This window comes from Lycium barbarum, chromosome 1 (assembly GCF_019175385.1).
Source record: "Lycium barbarum isolate Lr01 chromosome 1, ASM1917538v2, whole genome shotgun sequence".
In the NCBI taxonomy this organism is placed as follows: Eukaryota; Viridiplantae; Streptophyta; class Magnoliopsida; order Solanales; family Solanaceae; genus Lycium; species Lycium barbarum.
In genome coordinates this window covers 137,829,654-137,856,924 of record NC_083337.1, presented here as the reverse complement: position 1 = coordinate 137,856,924, position 27,271 = coordinate 137,829,654, and the positions used below count along the sequence as shown (strand labels likewise).

The 27,271-nt window shown below is 33.2% G+C and overlaps 1 protein-coding gene across 1 annotated transcript in view; it reads right to left on the bottom strand.

Annotated features, from left to right (window-relative positions):
* Positions 1-26,825, bottom strand: part of LOC132639311 (GDSL esterase/lipase At1g28610-like) — a 32,359-nt gene extending 5,534 nt beyond the window's left edge. Inside the window, exons 1-4 of the mRNA XM_060355768.1 lie at positions 26,530-26,825; positions 15,433-15,648; positions 9,638-9,783; positions 8,319-8,592 (exon numbers count right to left, since the gene is read on the bottom strand). Coding sequence (XP_060211751.1) covers positions 8,319-8,592; positions 9,638-9,783; positions 15,433-15,648; positions 26,530-26,791 — 898 coding nt within the window. The 5' untranslated portion in view covers positions 26,792-26,825. The remainder of the gene's footprint in view (positions 1-8,318; positions 8,593-9,637; positions 9,784-15,432; positions 15,649-26,529) is intronic.
* Positions 26,826-27,271: the final 446 nt, after the last annotated feature.

The window sequence follows — 27,271 nt, the reverse complement described above, 5'->3', positions numbered from 1 at the left end:
GATTTAAAATGCATGAAGCAATTAGTTCAAAGTCTCGAGAAATGTACTCAACCAGATTACAAAGATCATTATATGGTTTAAAACAATCAGGGCGCATGTGGTATAATCGCCTGAGTGAGTACTTGATAAATGAAGGTTATATAAATGATGTCATTTGTCCATGTGTTTTTATTAAGAAAATAAAATCAGAGTTCATTATACTTGCTGTTTATGTTGATGACATAAATCTAATTGGAACTCCAGAAGAGCTCCAAAAGGCGATTGAATATTTAAAGAAAGAATTTGAGATGAAAGATCTCAGAAAAACAAAACTCTATCTTGGTTCGCTCACTTGAAGTGAGTAAAGATCCGTTCCGACCTCATGATGAAAATGAAGAGCTTCTTGGTCTTGAAGTACCATATCTTAGTGCAATTGGTGCACTAATGTATCTTGCTACGCTACAAGACCTGACATAGCGTTCTCTGTTAATTTGTTAGCAAGATATAGCTCTTCTCGTACACGAAGACATTGGAACGGAGTTAAGCATATATTGCGATATCTGAAGGGAACTAGCGATATGGGTCTGTTTTATGCTAACAATGGTAGTACAAATCTTGTTGGTTATGCAGATGCAGGTTATTTATCTGATCCATATAAAACTCGATCTCAAACAGGTTATCTGTTTACATGCGGAGGTACTGCTATATCATGGCGATCTACAAAGCAGTCCATTGTTACTACTTCTTCGAATCATGCTGAGATAATAGGTATTCATGAAGCAAGTAGAGAATGTGTGTGGTTGAGATCAGTGATACATTTCATGAGAGAAAGATGTGGCTTAAAGTGTGATACAAAAATACCCACAGTATTATATGAAGACAATGTTGCATGCATAGCTCAATTACAAGGAGGCTTCATAAAAGGAGATAGAACGAAACACATTTCACCAAAGTTATTCTTCACACATGATCTCCAGAAGAATGGTGATATTGATGTACAACAAATCCGTTCAAGTGACAATCCTGCAACTTTGTTCACCAAATCATTGCCAACTTCAACTCTTGATAAGTTGATATTCAAGATTGGAATGCGAAGACTCCGACATCTGAATTTTGGTCTTCGTCAGGGGAGTAAATACGCATTGTACTCTTTTTCCCTTAACCATGGTTTTGTCCCAATGGATTTTCCTGGTAAGGTTTTTTAATGAGGCAGCTCTCAAAACGTATTACTAGATATGTGTACTCTTTTTCCATCATTAGGACTTTTTCCTAGAGGGTTTTTCCTAAAACATTTTTAACGAGGCACGTCATCTATTAACAGACATCCAAGGGGGAGTGTTGTAAATATTTGGCTGTCCTTTTTGATTTACTTGGAAGCCAAGTATACTTGGTCACCAAGGAAATTTGGCAACCAAGTATACTTGGTCTCCAAGCTGTTAGTGTACGTACGTAGCCATCAACTTTCCTCCTATATATAGGAGGTCTATTTATAGAAATGATATATACAATCAATTCCTCTCTATATACTTCTTTTTTGTGTATTTACTTTATAGTCATTACTTTATAACATTTTCCAACTTTTTCCGACCAAATCAATTTTAAATCATTAAAGATATAAAATATAAACTTAACGGAACATTATATACATAATTACAATCACAATTTTTTCTACCATATAGAAGCATTGTTTTAAGGCCCGGATCGACGTGTCTGGTAAAAAGAATTACTTAAAACTCAAGCTAAGGATAGTTTAGTCATTCTATTATAACCTCCCACGTTTACAATTTAATTCATTTAGACTTAGCAACTTTCTTTCTCTTCCCAACAACTTTCTCTCTTTCTCCTTCTCTTATTAGACTCAATCCCCATTTGGATATAGTACTTTCTCGCGATTTTATGTCGCAATTTTTACAAGGTATTATTTTAGTTATGTTTTCTTTTCCTTCCATTTTTGGGTTTTGTTGTTGCTGATTCTAATAAAAATATTGACTGGTCGTTGGTCTTCAATTCACGTATTATAGTTGCATGTGTGTAGTTTTTCTTCCATTCCCTCCATAACTCTTAATTTTAGGAAAAAATAAAAATTAATTTTATCCTCCATTTAATTTGATTTGCAGGAATGGATTACTCTTGCTTGTGGCTCGATTTTGCGGGTGAAGAAATACTCATCCTACGTCGAAGCTTCAATTTTTGGCCAGGTACCAATTGTTGATTCTTTTAAAACATTCTTATTCTCATTCTTTCACTTAATCTTTTGTTATTTTAGTTTGTTGGTTTTTAAGTGGTACTTAGTTCTTAGTTATAGGTTGTCCGACTGTATTGGTGATTAACTGATTATCATCTTTCAGTTTCTTACTTCATCACTTCCTTTTATGACTTCCGAGCCAAGAGAACTCTCAGACTAATTTTGTCAAAGTGGAAATTCGCAAGGGCTAATACTGAAATGTAGTTTGGAATCACCTTTGTACTCTTATGAATTTATGTAGATAATGAGTATGTGAAAAAGCCTATCAGTATGTTAACGCCACCAAAATGGAGGTATGAAATGCATCTTACTTTGATATTTTGTGAAGTCAGGAGACTCGCAATATGATATAGTGAGGAGATGGTGCGACGCCTATCAGAGTGCTCCAAGTCTCCCAACACAATGTCTCTGTCCCCTCCTTCGTTCAAGAGTTCATGAAAGTATGACTGTCATCTCTGTCTAATACGGGTTTCCAGTACCAACACTTGGCCATCCTCGTCCTTGAAGTGAAGTGCATCAAGGACGAGGATGGCCAAGTGTTGGTACAGGAAACCCGCATTAGACAGAGATGGCAGTCATACTTTCATCAACTCTTGAACGAATGAGGGGACAGAGACATTGTGTTGGGAGACTTGGAGCACTCTGATAGGCGTCGCGACTTTGGATATTGTAGGAGTATAAAGTTTGAGGAGGTTAAGGGAGCTGTTCATAGGATGCGCAGGGGAAGAGCGACCGGACCTGACGAGATTCCTGGGAATTTTGGAAGAATGCAGGCAGGGTAGGCTTGGAGTGGCTGACTGGGTTGTTTAATGTCATTTTCAAGACAGCGAAGATGCCGGAAGAATGGAGGGGGAGTAAAATGATTCCCGTGTACAAGAACAAGGGAGACATTCAAAGCTGCAACAACTATAGAGGTATCAAGCTGCTAAGTCACACTATGAAAGTGTGGGAAAGGGTGATGGAAATGAGGGTGAGGAGAGGTGTGTCTATTTCAGAGAACCAGTTTGGATTCATGCGGGGCGCTCGACTACAGAAGCCATTCATATTGTAAGGAGATTTTTGGAGCAGTATAGGGAGCGGAAGAGGGACTTGCACATGGTATTCATTGACCTAGAAAAGGCCTACGACAAAGTGCCAAGAGAGGTCCTATGGAGATGCTTGGAGGCTAAAGGTGTAACTGTGGTGTACATTAGAGCGATAAAGGACATGTATGATGAAGCTAAGACCAGGGTAAGGACGGTAGGAGGAGACTCGGAACACTTTCCTGTTCTGATGGGGTTGCATTAGGGATCAGCTCTTAGCCCGTTTCTATTCGCCTTGGTGATGGATGAATTGACGCGACAAATACAAGGTGAGGTGCCTTGGTGTATGTTGTTCGCGGATAACATAGTCCTGATTGACGAGACTCGCAACGGAGTTAACGATAAGCTGGAGGGTTAGAGACAGACGTTGGAGTCTAAAGGATTTAAATTGAGTAGGACCAAGACAGAATACTTGGAGTGCAGGTTCAGTGGCCTACCGCGTGAGGCTGATGAGGAAGTGAGGCTTGGTACCCAGGCCATTCAAAAGAAAGGAAGTTTCAAGTATCTTGGGTCCATTATACAGGAAGATGGGAATATCGACGACGATGTTTCACATCGTATTGGTGCAGGGTGGATGAAATGGAGGCTCGCCTCCGGAGTTCTGTGTGATAAGAAAGTGCCACCAAAACTTAAAGGCAAGTTCTACAAAGTGGTGGTTAGACTGACTTTATTGTACGGGGTGAAGTGTTGGCCAGTCAAGAAATTTCACGTTCAGAAGATGAAAGTCGCGGAAATGCGAATGCTGCGGTGGATGTGTGGGCACACTAGGAGGGATAAAATTAGGAATGAAGATATCCGAGACAAGGTGGGAGTGGCATCGGTGGAGGACAAGATGCGGGAAGCGAGGCTGAGATGGTTTGGGCATGTGAAGAGGAGAGACACAGATGCTCCAGTGCGGAGGTGTGAGAGGTTGGCTATGGACGGTTTCAGGAGAGGTAAAGGGAGGCCGAAGAAGTATTGGGGAGAGGTAATTAGACAGGATATGGCACAGTTTCAGCTCACCGAGGACATGATCTTAGATAAGAGGCTATGAAGGACTCAGATTAGGATAGAAGGCTAGGTGGCTTATCCTTTCACCATAGTAGTTGTAGTTTTGCTCATTTGTTTATTGCCATTTGATTTCTGCATTCGATTGCTGCTTATATTTGTTGGGTCGTTGTACTTTGGTTATCTTATTTATCTATAGTAGTTAATGCTCCTTTCTTTCGGGGCTGTTCTACCATGACTTTCTCGTTTTTGTTATTCCTTGTTTTCATATTGTTTTCGATATGCTTAGTCCTATCTGACCTTTTGTCTTGTTTTCCTCTCTTGAGCCGAGGGTCTTTCGGAAACAGCCGCCCTACCTTTCAAGGTGAGGGTTAGGTCTGCCTACACTCTACCCTCCCCAGACCCCATATGGTGGGATTATACTGGGCTTGTTGTTGTTGTTGTTGTTGTTGTTGTTGTTGTTGAGGAGATGGTGCGAGAATAAAGTATCTATATTTGATTTAGCTATCTACCATTACAAACAAAGGAAACAAATATAAATAGTGAATACACAACTAAAAGTCATTTTTTTGCGCGAATTGCCCTTCTTTTGGGGTGGTCTTTAAATTTTGCCCCTCATATTTGTGGTCTTTAAGTTTTGCCCTTTGCTTGGAAAGGTGGGCGAATACATGAAGTTCTGGGTTCGAACCCCCGCTCAGGCATAAAATAAAAAAAAAATCGCTTGGCAGAGGGGGAGTGTATGCTGAATCTAGCATACAATCTTTAAGGCAAAGCTAAAGTTATGCCGGATCCGGCATAACTAAAAGTCTGCCCCATAAGGCAGAATTTTTCCTAAGACATAGTTTAGTTATGCCTTATGGGGCAGAATTTTAGTTAAGGCATAACAAAATTATGCCCCATAAGGCAAGAACTTTTCTTAAGGCATAGACTTTGCCTTATAAGGCAAAGTTTAAGTTATGCCTTAAGGAAAAGTTCCGCCTTATGGGCATACTTTTAGTTATGTCTTTGAGGCACACTTTTTAGTTAAGGCATAACTAAAAGTTTACCTAACATATATATATATATATATATATATATATGCTTCAAGGCAAAGTCTGCCGGAGGGGGCAGACTTTTAGTTAAACACAACTAAAAGTTTGCTCCCTCCGGCAGACTTCTAGTTAAACACAACTAAATGTCTTCCCCCTCCGACAGACTTCTAGTTAAACACAATTAAAAGTCTGCCGGAGGGGGCATAGCAAAATTTAAACTTTGCCTTATAAGGTAAACTTTTAGTTATGCCTTAAGGAAAACTTACGCCGTATGGGGCATACTTTAGTTATGTTTTATGGGGCACACTTTTAGTTCAGGCATTACTAAAAGTTTACCGTGAAAAGTTAAAAAAAAAAATACGTATATATGCTTCAAGGCAAAGTCTGCCCCCTCCGGCAGACTTTTAGTTAAACATGACTAAAAGTCTGCCGGAGGGGGCATAGCGAAATTTAAACTCTGCTTTGCAAAATATTTTTAAATTTTTGACTGAGCGGGGGTTCGAACCTGGAACCTATGGGTTTTAGCCGAAGGGCAAAATTTAAAGACCACAAATATGAGTGGCAAAATTTAAATACCACCCAAAAAAAGGGCAATTCTGCGAATTGCCCACTAAAAGTTAGTAAACCATTAAGGCCCATGTGTGTCTTTACTTGCCAACTTTAAACCCCCCCCCCCCCCCCCCCCCTTTTTTTCCTTTTTCTGAATTTGTGGTCATGTTAGGCAACACCTCTCATAATCTACTCCTTTTTACCATTCTTTAAAAACAAAGTAATAGTAAAAGTAGCTAGACTAATAGTGGTACTTCCATTGCTTCACTGCCGGAGTGCGTAAGACTTTTAGCCAAACAAGACTAAGGAAAAAAAGAGAAGAAGATAATCTAATCGACATACTAACAACAACCATCTCCTAATCATGACATCAGAATCTATATTTTCAAAATAGTATCTTTTCACAAGTTTCAACATGATCAAATGTTACCTGTTGTCCATCTAGAGTTGATGTAATTTCTCAATCAATTAGGTATTAAAAGTACATTCTTTGGCCATATTTTCACTGCATGTTTGAGTATTTACATATGTTATATTAAAGCTCTAGATGACTATTCTCTAACTTGAGTTCTTCCTCTCAAGGAAGAAGCATATGGTTTTCTGTGAAGGGTCAGAACTGAGGGAAAAATTATGAGAATTCAAATATGTATATTGTCAAGAGGCAAAGTTCAGCATACAATAGCTTATGCTTGACCAAGATTTATTTATTTGAGAAAGGAGAGACATAGAAGGTGCTTTGAAGGTAGAAGAACTCCAGTTAACGTCTGAAATATATCCTTCATTTGGTGTAAATATTGGAATATGAATAGCATTGATCGAACTCTAGATTTCATTAGCTTTCTCAATAGCTATAAGCATTAGTATACTCTAGCCTGAGTTGTCAGTTTATGTGTGATTATATTGTTTGAAGATCAAAGTGATTGGAATAATAGAAAGTTATCTTTGTTGGTGGATTGAATGTCTGTAGTCTTTTGAGCATTGAAGCTTTAAAATTGAGTTTTTTGTTTGTTAATCTTAGCTTTGGTAAACCTTTGTATTACAATTTATTTTTTGCTAGATTGGTTGTTTCCTCTACGAAGTGATTGTACTTGGAGCCTTTTCTTTTTGTTTAAGATCTCTTTTAATGAGGCATTTTGTATTTTTTCTCACCAACAGTGTTCTGAAAATAAGTCTGAATTTGGAAATGGAGTTCAACTACCAGAGGATGTTACAAGATGCCTTCCAGTATTGAAGGGGACTGGAGAGGAGTTTTCATAGTGTTGTCATGACAAATGCTAGTGAAGCAGTTGGTGGGTGGGATGAACATGGGCAATTTTGGTATTTAATACTACATTGTAAGCCCCAATTTTTCATTTGTAAACCTTGAATGCTAACCCTATAGAAGCATCAGTTGATAATGATAAGACAATTCTTGAAGGATAAAACCCCTAGTGTCACTAGCCAAACAACAAATTGAAGGAAAACTTGCTAAAAACTGAAGACGAGGTACGTTCAAATTTATGAAGGTACTTGCTACTCCTCATGCTTTATTACCATCTGAATTCTTGATATATGAACCTATGTTTTAATTATAAAATTAGATTATAACAGCTGATTAGTATTGGACTAACCTTCAGATGAGTGCTATGTTTTTAATTTGTTCAGCTTTAAATGCGGGATTCTCCTAAGGAAAGGAGTGTAGTAATGTTTTAGCTTCAAACTTAGTAGGTTGATCTATGAGATTTATGTTTTCTCTTCAATTTTTTGCATATTGGAATGCTTCCAACTTTACTGTTTTCTGGACGTATTGTTGTTCCAGGACTAAACCTGGAGGATGATGTCCAAGGAGTAATCATACGGATTTTAGAATGGGGAACCCGATACACTGACACAGGAAGCGAAGCAATGTGCTTATGCTTTTTTGTCTAGAAAATGGCGTTCCTGCTGTAAACATGGACTTTTTTCAACTTTAACTTCTATACTCTATGTAAACTGAACTTAGATAATTCAATATGGATATTTTGTTGTTGTTTGTCCTGCTAGAGGTGATAGTGTTCATATAACTTAAATTTCTACTAGTGTTCTTCTAACTTGCACTATTAGACTCATCTATGTTATTAGGTATGTGAGCAGCACGGCAAACTCTATCTAGTTAACAAAGAGAGGCATGAGGAGAAAAAGTGGAGAATGCGAAGAAAAAGAAGCAATTTTCTAGCGACAATATAAATCAGTTAAATTCTCCTTAACAAGGTCAAATATTAAATGGGTAAGACACCATGCATAAATTTGTGAATATTTTTTTTGGTTCCGCATTCGATATCTAGGGACCCGCCCACTTAATCGAATATGCATCATGTAGGACCCATTTAAAGGAAAAGCTCTGTCTAACATGATTGTTTCTTATCCAAAACTCAAACTCGAAACCTTTGATTATGAGTAGAGGTAAGAAAATCCAAGTAAACTTACCGTATTTTTTAGGAGCGTGATAAAGTTGCATAGCAGCATTGTAATAATCAGCGTAGATAATATGGACATGGGGATGAAGCTCTCTAAGACGTTGTAATTCCTTTTGAAGAAGTTCATTATGAGAGGAAACAAACTGATTTGACCAAATGAGACAACCGAATTCATCATAATCTTCTTCACTGGAGTTCTGAAATTGTGTCAAATAGGATGCAGCACATCCAATTGGTAACAAGTTTGGCACCATTATTGTCTTTGCCCCAAGCTCCACTAGTTCCTACATTCAATAAATAAATTAAAAGTAAAAAAAAAAAAAAATACATTTAATTGTGAAGAGGGACAACTGCTGGATTAAGAGCCCAAGAGCCTGTTTGGTTAGTTGATTATTAATCGCTATAAGCTTTAAATGCTGAAACTTATTTTATAAATAAATCCTTACATTTGTGCATAGAAGTGTTGTAACTAATTATTAGTAGTTGATGTGCTTGGTAAAATTTGTTAAATAAGCTATTTATTTGTATAAATTTAAAACTATATTTGTAAAGAAAAGGAGGAACGATGAATACAAAGTGAAGAGAAAGCTAGGAGTTTGATTTCGGGAAAGATATTTTGAGAATTAGAAAAAATGTTAAAGGATAAAACAGTAAAAACTTGATCAAACTAAAAGTGTTTATAAACAGCAAAGCCATAAGTTGGGATGACCAACTATAATTTTAGCTTATAAGCACTTTGATATTTACCAAACGCGTAAATAAACGAAAAAAATGCTTACAAGCCAATTTGACTAGCTTTTAAGCTTTAACCATACACCCTTTAAGTTACTTATGAGCTAAATTTCTATAAATTACTAATATGAAAATAAAAAAATGTGTAACTAAATTATGTTTAAATTGATAAAAATAATTTCAAGGTCAAAACATATGCTTTGAAGCATTAATGCGTCTTTGATACGACGGATAAAATGTTCTTATTTCATAAAATGTTTTCATCAAAAAATACTTTTCCATATTTGGTTTGAAGGCGAAAAATATCTTTTATAAAATATAATTATTAAAGATCGGTAATACTCTTAGGGAATCAAATATATAGCTTTGATGAAATTTTTGTTATTAAAGATTGATAGGAATATCTAAATGTTGATATAACTCGTGCATATCAAATTAAAAATTGAGTTAGTTGTCAAATAAAATGACTACTTTCGCCCAAAAGTTAAGGCGGTCATTTTTTGCGTTTCGATAAAAAATGGGTTTCCTCAAAAAATCATTTCCAATAAGTAAACAATAAAAAATTCCAAAAAAAATATTTTCCAGCTAGACACTTACATGAGCAGCTGAGGCAATAGATTGGACAACTAAAGAGATTATAGGCAGAACGTAATCTAAATTTTTGCCTGAAATAAGTGCATTATAATCATTGCCTCCAAATTCTCCAAGAAGAAATAAGGAGCTCTCCAAATATTTTTTGCAACCTGTAAAAAAAACAAAGGAATGGAAAACTTACGTATATATACCATCCATGATCCAACGAAATAGTTTGCACTCTCTGTAGCCCCATTTTAATTTGCAATCTACTTAGCCACAAGACTAGATCAAATATCCAAATGTCTATTCCTCTTCTTAATTCTTCAAATGTCTATTCCTCTTCTTAATTCTTCATTCTTTCTACCCACCAGGCCACATCTCTAACTCCTTTGCTTCCCCTTCTCTCAAATCCTAATCTTTTCATTTTTATTTTGGATAATTTTTCTTTTAACAGCTTTTTAATATAACCTAAATGCATAAAACTCTATTATTTTCCATCAATTTTCTATAGACAAAAAATTCTCTCCTCTTTCACCCGTACTCCTGCTACTTATTTTTTATTATATTTTCTTATCTTTTTTGCTTTTATTCATTCCTAAATCAGGTATAACAATATATATACACTTGTATTCATTATTATACAATACATATCAATACTTATACACTATTATACATTCTATATTGTATATACAATGTATCACTGACGTATATGTTCTGTATAACCATATATAAATAGAGTATAACTGTATAAATAATGTATCCACACTATTATACACAAAATCGAAGTTAATCAGGTCGCCTTCTTTGTCAACTTTTCAACTATTTGAATCAGTTCAAGCCATTTTTAATTGCCACCAATCTATTTCCCAAAGTAGATCTTCAAATTTGGAATAACCCAAAGCTTCAAGACTTCAATAATGGTGGGCTTTCGGTTTTCTGAGTTCTTTAATAATCGCCAAACTCAGCTCAATCGAACCCACACTTCAGAATAGATTTCTAACAAAATGAGACAACACCCATTTGAGATTTCACAATAAATTTTCAGATCTGGGAAACCCAGATTCTTCGTGGAATGTGATAAAATGAAGAAATATACAGAAAAGGAGAAGATCTATTGTTTTTACAGAGTCATGGTAGTGACAGATAGGCTGGAGAAGACATGAGAGAGGAGTCAAGAAGAAAGAGAAGTCAGGATGGTTTGGTACGGCGGATAAGAAAAATAGTGATGGGATAAATTTTATCATCTTATTTTTTTGTTTGGTTACTAATTGTGGATAAGTTATCCCAGGATTAAAAATAGTGTTGGGATAACTTATATTCATCATAGGGTGGAATAGTAATCTTAGGATAAGTTATGACAGAATAAAATAGTGAAATTGACTAAAATAGTCCTGAGGTTCTCAAAATTCTTTTTCTACACCTGAGGTTCTCAAAATCCTTTTTCTACTATAAGGTGGAGGATATTTTTGTAAACAAACAACTTTTTCTTAAAAGATATGCAATACATGTTACTTTTAATACAATAAACTAAAACAATCAATAAGAAATAATATCAGGATAATTAATCCAACCATAAATAATTTCAGTATAACTTATCTTAACATAATTAATCTCATCATAACTTGTATTCAAACCAAACGACCCCTTAGAGTGTTGGTGTGTGGAAAATAGGGCTTAATCAAGTTATATTGGGGTACACAGGTAGTTGGGCTAAATTTAGTAAACTAGATGGGGAAATTGATGTTTTGCTGCAAGTACTACAGTCAAACCTCTCTATAGTGGCAGCGTTTGTCCGAAAATTTCATGGTTGCTATAGTGAAGTGTTGTTATGCATGTATACTGGCATTCGATATTTAGATCTCATTTAGCTGTTATAAACAAAAGTACGCAAATAATTAACTTTTTGTACTTTTTATGTTATAAACGAAAATAATATACTTGTAAATTTTAAAATCTCAATTGATTTTCATATCTCATAAATTAAAAATTGAAAAGACTAATAAATTACTACTAAATCCATAACTAGTTGTACCACACAGATAAAGAATTAAAATCTATGGAACATATGCATTTTAAATTAATTGAGAATTTAAATATTTCAAGTTTGACGTAAGAACTCTACAATTGTAGGTTGTTTCATAAATTCTAATCTCTTAGTGATAATATAACGCTTGAACTGACGAATAATTTTGTCCAAACTTTCAGCAAAAGGAAATTCAATAGCTTTCCCTTGAAAGTTGTTTAAGTGCTTAACAATTGACTCTTCTATCTCCAAGTGACATTAGGTTGAGGCTCTTCATCGACACTTTTATTGTCACATAATATGTTTCTTACAAAATATTATTACACGCTATTTGAGTATGACTGTTATAGATATGTAATTTTACAAAGAGTGTACCGCTATAATGGATGTCATTGTTGTTATAGGTAGAATGTTATTATAGAGAAGTAAATATAACATGAAAAATCAATTCCAGAGAAAAGTTATAATGAAATGTTGTTATAACGAACGGCAATTATAGAAGGTTTGACTGTATATAGTATTGACATGCTTTTAACCAAAAATGTATTAGCATATTTTAGCCGTAAGAAAATTGGCACCAAATAGCCAATTAAGTAAAGAGGAGGCTTAATAATAAGGATAGCGCAATTATAGGCTTAGCAATAGGGTTATAATTTTTTTCCTTACTCACGTCATATTGTATCCTGAAATAGGGGAAGAAGTAGAGTCCGCGATTTTTGTAGGACAAAAAAAAAAGTGAATCAAACTAACACAAAAAAAAAAAAACATAAGTAGATTTCACGCACTAATTTAGTGCGTAAAAGGACCAAACTGCAAAAATAAGAGTATGGTCTTTCACGCACGAAATTTGTGCGTGAATGAGCCCAACAGAATATTAACCACAATATGAGGTTTTATCCTGAGTGAGACACAACTATTACTAGTTGTGTGAGGCAATTATTTAATTGGTATTAAATGTGGGATCCACCCACTGCCATCTACTGTACTTCTTCGTTGCTTTATCTTCCTCTTCCCTAGCTTTTCACTCTTCTTTTTGTTTTTGTTTTTTAATAATCTCATTTTCTGTTTTCCAATAACTTGGAAACTAATTTTATAATATATATGGATCATAATTGTTCAAGATATTGTTCAGTGTCACTGTCTAATTTTTAAATTCTTTCATGATTTGGTTAGAACTGGATTCAAATCGAAAATGGAATCAAATCGATTAAATAAGTGATATTTTTTCCAGTTTGATTTGGACGATTTTTAATTTTTGAAAATGAGAATATTTGATTTGGCTCATTTTATTGAAAACAAACTGAATAAAAAATTGAACTAAATTGTTAAATTATTATATATATAATTTTTATAATTATTTATATGTAATATATTTCAGTAATTTTTATAAATAATTTTAAGTATTTTATACTCCCTCCGTTTCAATTTAAAAATTGAACAGTGACACTGAACAATATCTTAAACAATTATGATCCGTATATATTATAAAATTAGTTTCCAAGTTATTGAAAAACAGAAAATGAGATTATTTAAAAAAAAAAGAGTGAAAAGCTGGAGAAGAGGAAGATAAAGCAACGAAGAAGTACGGTAGATGGCAGTGGGTGGATCCCACATTTAATACCAATTAAATAATTGCCTCACACAACTAGTAATAGTTGTGCCTCACTCACGGTAAAACCTCACATTGTGGTTAATATTCTGTTGGGCTCATTCACGCACAAATTTTGTGCGTGAAAGGCCAAACTCTTATTTTTGCAGTTTGGTCCTTTCACGCACTAAATTAGTGCGTGAAACTTACTTATGTTTTTTTTTTTTTTTTTGTTAGTTTGGTTCACCTTTTTTTTTTGTCCTACAAAAGTCGCGGACTTGGAAGAAGTATCTTCTTCCCTGGTATCATGCTATACTATATTAATGGGTGAAAATCATTTTCACCGCTCAAATTTGCTTTAAAAATCAAACTCTCTCCTCAACTTTGAACAATAGTCATTCTCCCCCCTTTATCCTAATTAACTTGTTTAAATTCCTATTTTACCCTTATATTATCAACTTGTCTTTTTTTCTTTTATTTCTTTAAAATCATGATGATATTTTTTATCTTCTTAATCTATGTAACAAATTTCCTATAAGAAAATAAATATTATTTTCAAGATGGAAAAAGAAAAGTAAGAAATTCTAATTGAGTATATAACTTAATATCGTTCTATAATGAAATAAATGAGAACAATAGAATTTTTTTTATTAATAATAATCAAAACTCTAATATCTGTATTTATACAAGTAAAAAATAACAGGTAATTATAACTTTATAAATATGTTTCAATGCAGATAATACAAATTAATTAATAAAAACAGAGGTATATTCTATAACAAATTCCTAAAAGATTATCTATTTACAAGTAAACGAATTTTAAATTATTATTTAAAAATTCTTCCATTAGTCACAATCAAAACTCGTTTATATATTGACAATAGAGAATATGATATCAGTGAAACTTATGTATGTGTGTGTGTGTATACATACACACACTTTATGGATTTAATTCTTTTTATTATAGAACGATGTTAGGTTATATACTCAATCATAAATAAAGTTTTACGTAAGTTCATATTATAAGTAGAATAATCCTATTAGAATTTATAGCAAGATCTAATGTTACTTTTTATGATTGATATTCAGGTAAAATAAATAAATATTATATAATATAAAAAGATATTACATAGATGAGGGATTAAAAATATCAAGGGTAAAATAGGCACTGCATAGGATAAAGGGGGAGAATGACTATTGTTCATAGTTGAGAGGGGAGTTTGATTTTTAAAGCAAAGTTGAGGGGTGAAAATGATTATTATATACTTAAAAAGTGGAGAGTTTGTTATTAAGGGGTATTCAAATAAAAAATAATTTGAAAAAATTAATTCACAAAATATTCTTCTTCCCCATGAAATTTCAGAATGTATACTTGAAGGTTACAGTTCTGCATATTTAATGCACAGTTCAATAATTTTTATCATTTTTTATACATAATAAATATACATTGTTTAATAGTAAAATAATTAGAATGTATACAAGATACTTCAATATGTCAAAATGTATACATGGTACTTCACAATATATATCAGAAGGTATACATGGTACTCTATCAAATTCCTAGAATGTATACATGGTACTTCACAATATATATCATAATGTATACATGGTACTTCACAATATACATCAAATATATACATGGTACTTCACAATATATACCAGAATGTATACGTGGTACTCTTCTTCTCTATCGAATTCCCAGAATGTATACATGGTACTTCACAATATATCATAGTAGATTTTTTATTTTGATTGGAGATATTTAAAAAGATGAAAGGAAAGAGGGTGAAAAAGTGGAGGAGAGATACACAATAATGTAGATATAGAAGAAATAAGAGAGAAAGAGAAACATTGAAGAGATTTTAGGGGAAGAAATAAGAGAGGGGAGGAAATTGTGGGAGAGAAAATAGGAAACAAACGTATGTGGGGCCTGTTTTATGCAAACTTATTAAAATTTGGCTAATCTATAACCAATTAGGTCTAAGAGTTAGCATACCATGTCAAATTCTCATATGGCCTAGGCGTATTGGGCCATAATTTTCTCATAAATATCCAGTGGGCTTGATTTCCTTAAAGAGAACAAAATAATCATGCAAGCCTGAAGAATATTTATTTTCTTATTTTTTTCTTCATTTTATTTTAATTTTCAACTATAATTTATGGTATATTCATCAACGATATATATTAGGGTATGAAATTATTCACCTGAAGGATTATCACATAATCGTGGAAGCATTTGTTTGAACCAATCCAATTGGTTCCACATCGAAACATTTTTTACTTTATAAATTCCTCTTTTCTCATAGAATTGGGCATCCATGGCTGTAGATCCAACCACTGCAAAGTTTAGTCCAGCTTGTATATTGCTTCCATCTCTTGCATCAATTGAAGGTGGTGGAAGTGGAAGTCCATAATGTTGTGCTGCAATATCACAAATATACAAATTTAAGGTCAAATGAACTGATCAAACGTTAATCCATACATATTATTCAGACATGATTAATATTCTGAACACCTATGCTTGATTACCGGAAATAGAAAAATAATTCCTGTACAAAATTTGAAATTATTTGATCTAACATTTGGTTAAGTTTTTATATTCGGTATAACGAATATCAAAATAATTTTAATACCATAATTCGAATATTATTTTATTCCAAATTCAACACGGGATTTTAGTACTGTGATTAGCAATCTTTGGATAAATTAAAATACCAAAATATCCATGATTATCTCTTTCTTTTTTCTTAGGCCCTTTTCTTATTTACTTCAAAATAAAGGTAATATTGTAAATCACTCAACTTAAAACCCAATACATATTTTCAAGTATACACCATGCCCCATTTTTCAAGGCAATGGACCAAACATTCCTCGAAAAAGATATGAGTGCTCAATAATTAATAAGTCCTAGTAATACATTATTCCATATATTATAATCCCGATATAACCTTGTACAAACCAAATGATCACTAAGCAGAACATTTGGATAACACAAATCTTATAGAAGGAACACACGTATTTCTGTGTATACAGAGAGAGAGAGAGATGTATCAAGAAAATGACGCACACAAATAGAAAAATATGGTTCTAATAAGATGTTAAGAAAATTAACCTCATGCCTAACTCAATCACAAATGTTAACTCATAAGTGAAAGTTATTAAACTTATCCAAAATAATAGTTCATTTTTTCAATCAATACGGGACATTCTAATATATTGAAGATGCCGTCCAACTTCATTCTGGTAGCTTCTAAAACTAGTAAAGCCCTTTCACTAACATGGCCTCCCTCTCTATTTCACAAACGGAAAAGGGCCAAATATACCCTGTACTATTAAAAAACGGTCAAATATATCTCTCATTATACTTTGAATCCATATATACCCCTGTAGTTATACTCTGGACACAAATATATCATTCTTTCATTAAAGTTGTCCAATGTGAATATGTAATCCAATGGGGCAATGACATTTGATGAGATGGATGTCACGTGCCATGTCGTCTTAACACTCCTAATTCATTTTACTACTTCCTTCTATTTATTTTTCCATTATTAAAATTTATTTCTCCTCCACCACCATTACCACCGTTACTGTCGCATAGCTGGATCTATGGAAGGAAATGTCCTTCCAACGAAAGGGTTCCGTTTTGAAAGGTATAATTGGGGTTGGGGAGGGGGAGGGGGGGAGCGCAAATGAGGATCTTTGGTCTGAAGTTGTCGTCATCACTACTATCATAATTAATATTCCAAGATCCAATAAACCACTTACTCAACTTTCTTTCCTTCTACCCTTTTCCTAGTCATTAACCCTTATCTTCCCCTGCTATCTGGGTATGTTGGGGCAAGATTTTACAGAACCAAATTACCCAAATTATTCTTTAAGAGCTAGTCTAACAGCTGATCTTTAGGAAATTCATATGCACAAAAGTTGATGATTAGCTGAACTGTATTGCTCAGCCAACAGCGGAATTAGCATATGTCGAGGTATTTCGTTCAATCCTCAGCTGGGTTGTTTTCTGCTGAGTCGGTAGAATTTGACTTGTCTTCTTGAATTGAAAGGGCAATTTTTTTTTCCAGAGCTCTAACTATACCGTGGTAACGGTGGCAATGGTGATGAAAGGAGAAGGAAATTTTAATGGTGAAAAAAACAATTAGAGGAAAGTGATAAAATGAGTTAGGGGTGTTGAGGTGACATGACACGTGGCATTCACATCATTAAATGTCATTGTCCTTTTAGATTGGATGTCTACCTTGGACAACTTTAATGGAGGAAGGATATATTTATGCCCAAACTATAACGTTAAGGATATATACGGATTCAAAGTATAACGGTATATTTAACCATTTTACCCCTACGAAGATAGATATGGTGTTCCCATAGAGCTGAAATCAAGTAAAGGAAATTAAATCAGGTATAAAAAGAGAAGAAGCAAAGGAAACATCAGGTAATAATAAATTCAAAAAATAAAATAAGAGATTAATAATAATAATAATAATAATAATAATAATAATAATAATAATATTGATAAGTAAAACTAGACAATACTCGACTACTTACTAACCTTCAATCCTAATCCTCGACCTTCATATATTTCTATCAAGGGTCATGTCCTCGGTAAGTTGTAAGTGTGTCATGTCATGTATAGTTATCTCTCTCCAATACTTCTTCGGCCTATTTCTACCACTTCCGAGACCCACCATAGCCAACCGTTCATACCTCTTTACTGGGACATCTGAGCATCTCTTCTTTACATATCCGAACCATCTCAACCTCTCTTTTTTCATCTTGTCCACCATAGATGTTACTCACACCTTGTTTCAAAAATCTTCATTCCTAATTATATCTCTCCTAATATGCTACACATCTATCTCAACTTCCTCATTCCGCTACTTTCATCTTCTAAACGTGCGAGTTCCTGACCGGTTAACACTCCACCCTATATAACATAGCTGGTCTAGCAACCACTTTATAAAACTTACCTCGAAGTCTTGGTAACACATTCTTATCACACAAAATACTGGTTGTGAGCCTTCATTCATCCACTCCGCTCCAATACGATATGTAACATCATCTTCAATCTCACCATTTTCTGAATTATTGACCCAAGATACTTAAAACTTCCTCTAGATGAATTACGTATCAATCCTCATTTCCACATCGGCCTCGTAAGTCACGTCATTGAACTTGCACTCCAAGTACTCTGTGTTAGTCCTACTCAATCTGAACCTTTTAGATACTGGGGGTCTGTATTCAAACCTCCAGCCTATCATTTACTCTGATGCATGTCTCATCAATCAATACTATATCATCTAAAAATAGCATACACCATGGAATCTCCCCTCGAATATGTTGCATCAATTTCATCCATCAACAAGTAAATAAAAATGGGTTAAGAGTTGATCTCTAGTGCAACCCTATCACAACTAAGAAGTTCTATGGGTCCTTTCACTTTCCTCCACAGGTCTTTGACTCCATTATACATGTCCTTAATTGTCTTAATGCAAGCTAAGTGTACATCTCAAGCCTCCAAACATCTCCATAGTTGCCCCTAAAAACTTTGTCGTATGTTTTTTCTAAGTCAATGAACACTATATGTAAGTCCATCATCCTCTCCCTATACTGCTCAATCAATCTCCTTACAAGATGAATGACTTTTATAGTGTAACGCCCAACAAGAATCCAAATTAGTTCTCGGTAATAGACATACCCCTCCTCACCCTCATCTCCGCCACCCTCTTCCAAACTTTCATAGTGAGCTCGCCGGCCCGTGGGATTGAGCGTGCCTAAGTTGGGCCGACTCATGGGCCTAATAAAAATTTTAATTAAAAAATAAAAAAATAGAAAGAAAGTGAAAATGTTAAGACAATCTTGTCATAAGTAAAGATGTGCTGGTGTTGGACATAAGTGCCATGGAAGCTTCCTTGAAAAATTTATTATCACTTTAAATGGATGGAATATTGACATTTTCTTTTGCTTTTTCCTGATCAAACGGTTTTTGAATTGCCCTTTCCATCATCGTTGCAAAATGCAACTGATACTCCATTATTTCTCTGATTCCATTTTTATTTTTTATTTTTTTCTTAAAAAAGAAAAATTCAATCACCATCATCATCAAATACACCTAAATCCATCATCATCAAAGACACCTAAATCCATCACCATCAACACACCCAGAATGATAATATGTTATCCAAACAGATTATTTTCTCCAAAACTACCAATAACATTCTTAATTACGAAAAAACAAGAGGAAATAATGATAAAATAATCCAGTGCACACCCATCAAGAAAACCCTGTTTTTCATTTTTTTTTTTTTTTTAAATTTCAATCACCAGCATCATCAAATACACCTAAATCCATCATCATCAAATACACCTAAATCCATCACCATCAACACACCCAGAATGACAATATGTTATCCAAACAGATTATTTCCTCAAAAACTATCAATAACATTGTTAATTACAGAAAAACAAGAGGAAATAGTGATAAAATAATCCAACGCACACCCGTCGAGAACCCCTTGTTTGGATGGTGGTTTCTCGTGGTTCATTAATGTATGGTTTTCGATGAAACCATGTTTATTTTTAAAATTATGTGGTATAGTGTTGTAAATCCGTGGTTCATTCCATGATTATATAACCATGAAACATTTCAATTTTCGTAATCACGGATTTGATAGTTTTTCCGTAGTTACGTATTTGATTTCTCCATTTTACCCACCCTCCACTCCACCCCCACCCCACCCCCTCCACTCACCCCGCCCCACCCCCTACCACCCACCCCCAACTACCCCACTTTTCTACCACCCATCTCCACCACCCACTACCCCTCACCACTGCCCAACCCCACCCCACAACAATTTACCCCACCCTCATCCCACAACCACCCACCCCTCCACCACCCATATCCACTACCTACTTATTTTTTAAAGTTCATATTTTATTCTTTATCTGAGTTTTATTAATATATATATAAATTAATTTTCAATTAAGAGTTAAGGATATTTTAGTAAACTTACAAGTTATTATACAGTACGATACAGTCAAATCAAACAATATAAATATTATTAAATCACAACAAACGATACAGTTTATCCAAACATTGTATTCATTAATACAGTACAATACAATATAACACCATACTGTACCATATCATACTATACATTAATGAACCATGGGAAACAACCATCCAAACAGAGGGTAAGATAATAAAAAACCACCTCATCGAAAAAAATGGTGTCGTTGAACTCTAATCTTTCCTGCCAATTGAATTTTTTTTTTCTCAACCTTTAATCTCATTTCCATTTTTTCTCTTTTGCTCATTTAATACCTGAAAGAGGCTATGTGTTTAATGGAGATTAAAATGGAGAAAATGCATCTGGGAAGAAGACAAACATGAAAGAGGGAGAAAAAAACGACCAGGGAAAAATGGAGAAAGAATAAGAAGACCTAAAACGATTTTTCTTTTAATTTTAAAAAACGAATTAAGTACAATAATTTTATATCATCCAGTAGAAAAGTGACAAAAGTGTTTAGTTGGGCTGCTTTTGGTAGTTTTTTCTTCTTCCCGCGAGAAAAATGTTATTATATGTGAGGCATGCCAAGTCATACTCGTGTGAGGCATTATTTTATTGACAAATGACTGATATAGGTCTCGCTTTCCTAGCAATCAATGACCACGTCCTCTCCTCTCCCAAACTTAACATCCCCTGCGACTTTTTCCTCATTCTATTAATTTCTTTTTTCACTCCACTTCCATAGTATCTTATTTCTCCATTTCATTGAATGCATTCTAAAAATTCTACAAAAACTGTTCATGGATCATTTTTGCAACATAATTTAGAACATTTTCGTACTTCAAAGGTTTATTGAAGAATGATTTTTGAGGGTTTTAGTTAGCCAATATAATTAGTTTTAGGCCTTTTTCTTTGTTCTTGTAGTGAATTTTGGGTAAATTTTTTTGTGATCAATATATAAGCTTTGAGTAGGGTTGTACATTATTTTTTGGGTCGGCTTTTTGTTAAAATTAAAATCAAATCAATTTAGTCGATTTTTAATTATTAAAATCAAACCAAAGCAAAATATAAACACATTTATCGGGTTTTATTATTTTTCCTACAACTAAAAAATAATTTTCATTATTTGTTAACAATAATCATTTACTGCCCTTTTATTATAGTAGCTATAATTTCCTTGGATTATGAAGAATGTCTTGAGATCTATGAGCATTTAGTTAGGTGAATAATGTTTATAAGAAATATATTAAAAAAAAATCTGAGTAAAAATCTCATTGTTTTTTTTTCATAAATTAATTTTGATTTATGTTTTTGCTTTTAAGAAATGGGCTTAAGCCTAAAATCTATTAGTCTATTAGAGTTAAAATTAATAGTAATTTTTAATAAAATTTTGATGAAAAATTATATAAAATACTATTATTTATAAAAATTATATATATAATAATTTGAGCCTAAAATCAAATATTCTCGTTTTCAAAAATTAAAAATCGTCCAAATCAAACTGAAAAAAATATATCACTTATTTAATCGATTTGAATTTCTAACCAAATCACGAAAGAATTTAAAAATTGGACAGTGAAACTGAATAATATCTTAAACAATTATGATCCGTATACATTACTCTCTCCGTCCCACAATAAGTATTATCTTAGTCAAATTTTTTTGTCTCATAATAAGTGTCACTTTAGGAAATCAATGCATATATTGATAAGTTTTTTTCAACTATGCCCTTAGACAAAAACTGACAAATTTATGTATTCAATACAAAAAACACATAGAAACTTGATATTATTGTAGTCCCAATGTCAATAGGCTTACTTTTCATGCATGCTCTAATCAAAAGGGAAAAGTAATTTATTTTTATTGTATAGGAGTAGTTTAGTAATTTTACATTGCATGATTAATTTCTTAATATGCGTGTTTTTATTAAGGTGACATTTATTATGGAACAGAGGGAGTATAAAATTAGGAGTCCAGAACCAAAATGCCTCCAAAAAAATCACTTTGAACCAAAATACCCCAACAAAAAAAATGTTACAAAACTACCTTTAGCGCAATAATTTACTGCGCTAAAGCAGTTCACGGAAACGGAGTCGTTAACTACTTTAGCGTAGTATTTTAATGCGTTATAGAAGCTGTTAAAAAAAAATCTATAACGCAGTAAAGTACTGCGTTATAGAAACAATACCAAAAAAAAATAAAAAATGGCCAACTTTATTTTTTACAACACTTAGTGTTTTTTTCCATACTTTGACCAATGATTAGTCGTGTGTCAAGACTCCGAAACGTCAATATTTTATATAGAACCTGATATTTTTTTCTGCGTACAATAATGTAGGCTCAATACATCAAGGATACGTAAACGTTCGGATCGTCATTTTAGGGGTTGAAAAGGTGCCCGAAGTAAATTTTATTTGTAAAATTTAGTTTTAAGTGTTCTATATATACATAGACGTCCATTTTTGTTTGAAGACTTGTTGTCATTAGCTTAAGGTTTTTTATTTTTAAGGTTTAGATTTATTAAAAATAAAGTTGTTGTCAAAAGATTTTTAACTGCAAATACTGCACTAAAAAATATTTTTTTAGATAAAGAACTCACTTTAGGACCTGACAAAATTAGTCTCAAAGTTATTGAAAAACACAAAATGAGATTTAACAAAAACAAAAAAAAAAAAGAGAAGAGAAGAGAAAAGTGCGAGGAAAGGGGAAGATAAAAGCAACGAAAAAGTACGGTAGATGGAAGTGGAATGGAAGAAAAAGGAGCAGGTGGGTGGGATCCACATTTAATATTAAATAATTCCCTCACACAACTAGTAATAATTGTCCTCCACGCAGGGTATAACTTTTTGTCAGGTCCTAAAGTGAGTTCTTTATCTGATTTAAATTAACACAGCTAAGATCCAGTTTGGACATAGTTTGAAGCTAAGTTTGAAATCATCATTTCAAATCATATTTGGACATGTAATTTGAATATTTTAGTTAAATTTTTTCTTATAGACATAAAAATTCTATAAATTGTGAAAACTATTAAAACATTCTCAATTTTTATATGATCTTACCAAATGAGCAAGTCATAATTCACAACAAAATTAGTACACTACTAAAAGGCCTTTCTAAAAAATACAACATCAATTAATCAAACTTTAATTCAATAAAAACGAAAATTTAACATGAATAGTAATGTAACTACTTTTTAATATAATCCTCCCACATAAATTTAAAGATTAGTAGATATAAATAAAGGTTGGTGGAAGTTAATGAGCTTAGTAAATGATTGATGGGGTAATTGTTAAAAATATCAACCAACTTATGAGTTTTTTTTTTTTACAAAATATAAACTTATGAGTTAAATTTTATATTTAAAAAAGTTAAAAGCATGATTTCAAATCATGAGTGAAAACGCATGTTCAAACGCTGATTTGAAAACGCATGACCAAACGCCTAATAATAAAAAAGTAAAAAACAAATTGGGATGAAATGAGTATATACCACAATATGAATCTTGTACTGCTTCCGATAATGGTAGAAAGTGATCACATGAATTGTTTTTAACACTACTAAAAAAAAGCTCAAAAATCGGAGGTTGACTTTTTAGCAATACTGATAAAAAAATTGACCTCTAGATATTGGTATTACATATTCTTTCTTTTTTTTAAACAAACTTTTTTTTTTAGAAGATACCGATCTCCCGAGGTCGTTTTCTAAATTACACGATTATAAAATGCACTTCTCAGGGATTCGGCCCCCCTTTTTACTGTGGTAAGATACACTTCTACCACTAGATCATCGGTGCTTTTTGGTTTAAAACTTTGATTTTTTATTTATACTTTTCAAGTTCATTTTTTCGTGAAAAAAAAAATCAACCATCCACGGTCGATTTCTTTTGAAATTTTTTTTTGCAAAAATCGACCACAAGCGGTTTGTATCTTGCAATTTTTTTTGGGTTAAAAAACGACCCTCGGAGGTCGATTTTGTTACAAATATTTAGTCTTAAGCAGACCGCCCGAGGTCATTTTTTGGGTTCTTTTTTAGAGTTCAGATTTATGTTATTATCTGTTATTTGCTGTGCTTTGATTATTCTATGTTATCTGTTTCGCTTGCGTTACATCATTTCCATATTGCTTTGAATCTCTTAGCCTTATCTGACCTCTTTTTATGTTTTTATTGAGCCGAGGGTCTCTCGGAAACAGCAGTCCTACCTTGGTAGGAGTAAGGTCTGAGTACACTCTACCCTCTCCAGACCCCACGTTGTGGGATTTCACTGGGTTGTTGTTGTTGCTGTTTTTTAGAGTTCAGATTTTGATTTTTCTTTTAGTAGTTTAATCATCTGGACAAATTTTAAATGATCTTGTCTGTATTTACAAGCTCTATTGATTCTTTTAGTAAAGTGGTCAAGTGCATGAACAAAGATTAAGATAAGTTCTTAAAACTGTTGGTACAGGAGTTAGTTTAAAGCTGGAGCTGAAAACTGATTTTATCGCTTAATTGTGTTAATTTAAAATGGATTTTGTTTTTGATTGGTTCATGAATGGGTCAAATAGGTGGAAAAAAGGTAAAATTTAAACCATTTATAATAGTTTTAATGACATTTTTTAACCAATAGTTGAACGGAAGGGCAGATTTAATCCAATAGGTTGAAAAGAAGGCATTTTTCTGGACATTTCTTATATGTTAAGTGTATATTTTACCCTTTTTCAAAAACTAAATATCCACCAATGAACCTTGAATTTAACTAGACTCTAAAATCTAATTACTTACAAGGTGACCACAATTAAATACCATATCCTAGGTATGAAAAAAATTCTAGTTAGGGAGCGCTTTTTCCGAATGGGCTTAACGCGCCGCGAATTTGGATATAGTTTGGCTCCAATGCGGATGCCGGACACCAAATGAAAAATAAAAAATAATAATTAGATACCATATACGAAAAAGGGTCAAATATACCATGTACTATCAAAAAAGGATTAAATATACCCTTCATTATACTTTGGGTTCAAATATACCTTTCCATTATACTTTGAATCCAAATATACCCTCTGTTATACTTTGGGTCTAAATATATTTTTTTTCCATTAAAATTGTTCAAGATAGACATAAAATCTAATGTGACACTGACAACTCGATGAGGTTTACATCACATGACATTCTACCTCACCACCAACTCATTTACCTCTCTATTCCTCTTCTTTATCAACCAGTACCATCTCCTCCCCTTTTACAACCTTTTCCACCATCAGTACCAGCACGAAATTAAAAGTTGCTGATTTTAATTGATGAGATCTAGTGGGGGCTACCACACCTATAATTCTTTTTTCAAATTTCTAATCCAGATTACCTCTGTTGATGACTTCTAAAGGACAAGTAATTGTAAAATCCAGCTAGATATATGTACATTTCACTGTTTTGTCTTCGTATTAGGCTGTCATAAATAATCTTAGATCGATATCGAAGTAAGCTGTCATAAATAATATTAGATCGATATTGAAGTAATTTTTTTTTTTTAATGTCATATAAGATCTAGACATGACATTAATTTATTAGGAAAAGAGGACCCCTATTTTCCTGCTGTTAAAGGCAGAAGATTGCGTGTTATGTGTCCATTACTATGCTATACATAGTTTTACTTATGACAATTCAAACATATTATTATCTTGGTTGTTGGATAATGGAAATGATAGTGTGGTGGTGCTAATGGTGGCAAAGGCTATGTAGGGGGAGAAGATGGTAGTGATGAAAGCAGAAGAGGAAGAGAGGAGTAAATGGATTGGGCGGTGAGCTGGCATGTCATGTGGTGTCCAACTCACCGAGTTATCAGTGTCATATCAGATCTCATATCCACCTTAGACAATTTTAATGGAAAAAAAGTATATTTGAATCCAAAGTATAACAGAAGAGTATATTTGAACTCAAAATATAACGAAAAGTATATTTAACCCTTTCCTAATAGTACAAGGGTATATTTGACCCTTTTCCGTACCATATAACTATATAAGGTGTCAACCGGATCGGAGTTAGGGAGCTCAATGGGGATTATCCGGACCCTTTTCACCAAAAAAAATTACATTTTCTATACAAGGTTCAAATTGCGTTTTCATGTGTGTATTAAGTGTTGAATTTTTTTTAGCTTCCTTGCGTATTTACTTTTTTATTTTAAATCTCACTTTAGTAAAAAATTTGGTTCCACTACTAACGTCCAAACCCCGTATATCCTCAACAAATGTGAAGCTTTAAAATGATGTTGAAGGAAAATATTATCAAAAAATAAAATAAAGTAAATACCCACCAATGAGATCTATGAGAAGACGGCCATCAGAGCAGCGACCAGTAGGACGATGGAAGTAAGTTTCGCCATAAGGAGGAAAATACATGTGGGGCTTTATACCAGATGGTTTGAGGTGCACTAAGTTTCCAGCATCAGTAAGTGAATCACCAAATCCAAAAATGGATGTGTAACAACTTGTACAAGTTCTAGCACAAGCTAGAAATAGGAAAAAATTGCAAGAAAGAAAGTAAATTATTATGGGTTGACAAGAAGGAGGAGCCATTTGTGAACTTTCTGTTTTGGAGTAGCTAAAAGGGACATACAAGCCTTATTCTCAAATTGCACGTGTTTAAATACTATCGCAGATCATGAGCTCTAGAAGCTCGGTTATGAATTCACTTATTTATTTAGATCCCGTATTATATATTAAGAAATTTACTAAATACTCCTATTCATAAATATTTGATTGTAAATTCAGGTTAATTAATATAATAATATCAACTTGCGAATAGTGTAGGAACTCATAAATTTTAAGTAGGAGTTTGGCCATAGAAATAAAAAACTTTCACACTTTTTTTGAAATTTTGGAGTTGGAGTTGAAGTAAGAGTTGTGTTTGGCCATAGTTTTTGCAAATAGTATTTTTTTTTTGTTGAAATGTACTTGTAAAAAGTGAAAAACTTGAAAAATACATTGTTCTTATTTTTCAAATTCCAAATGCAACTTCAAATTGTATTTGGAATTTTCATGGCCAAATACTAATTT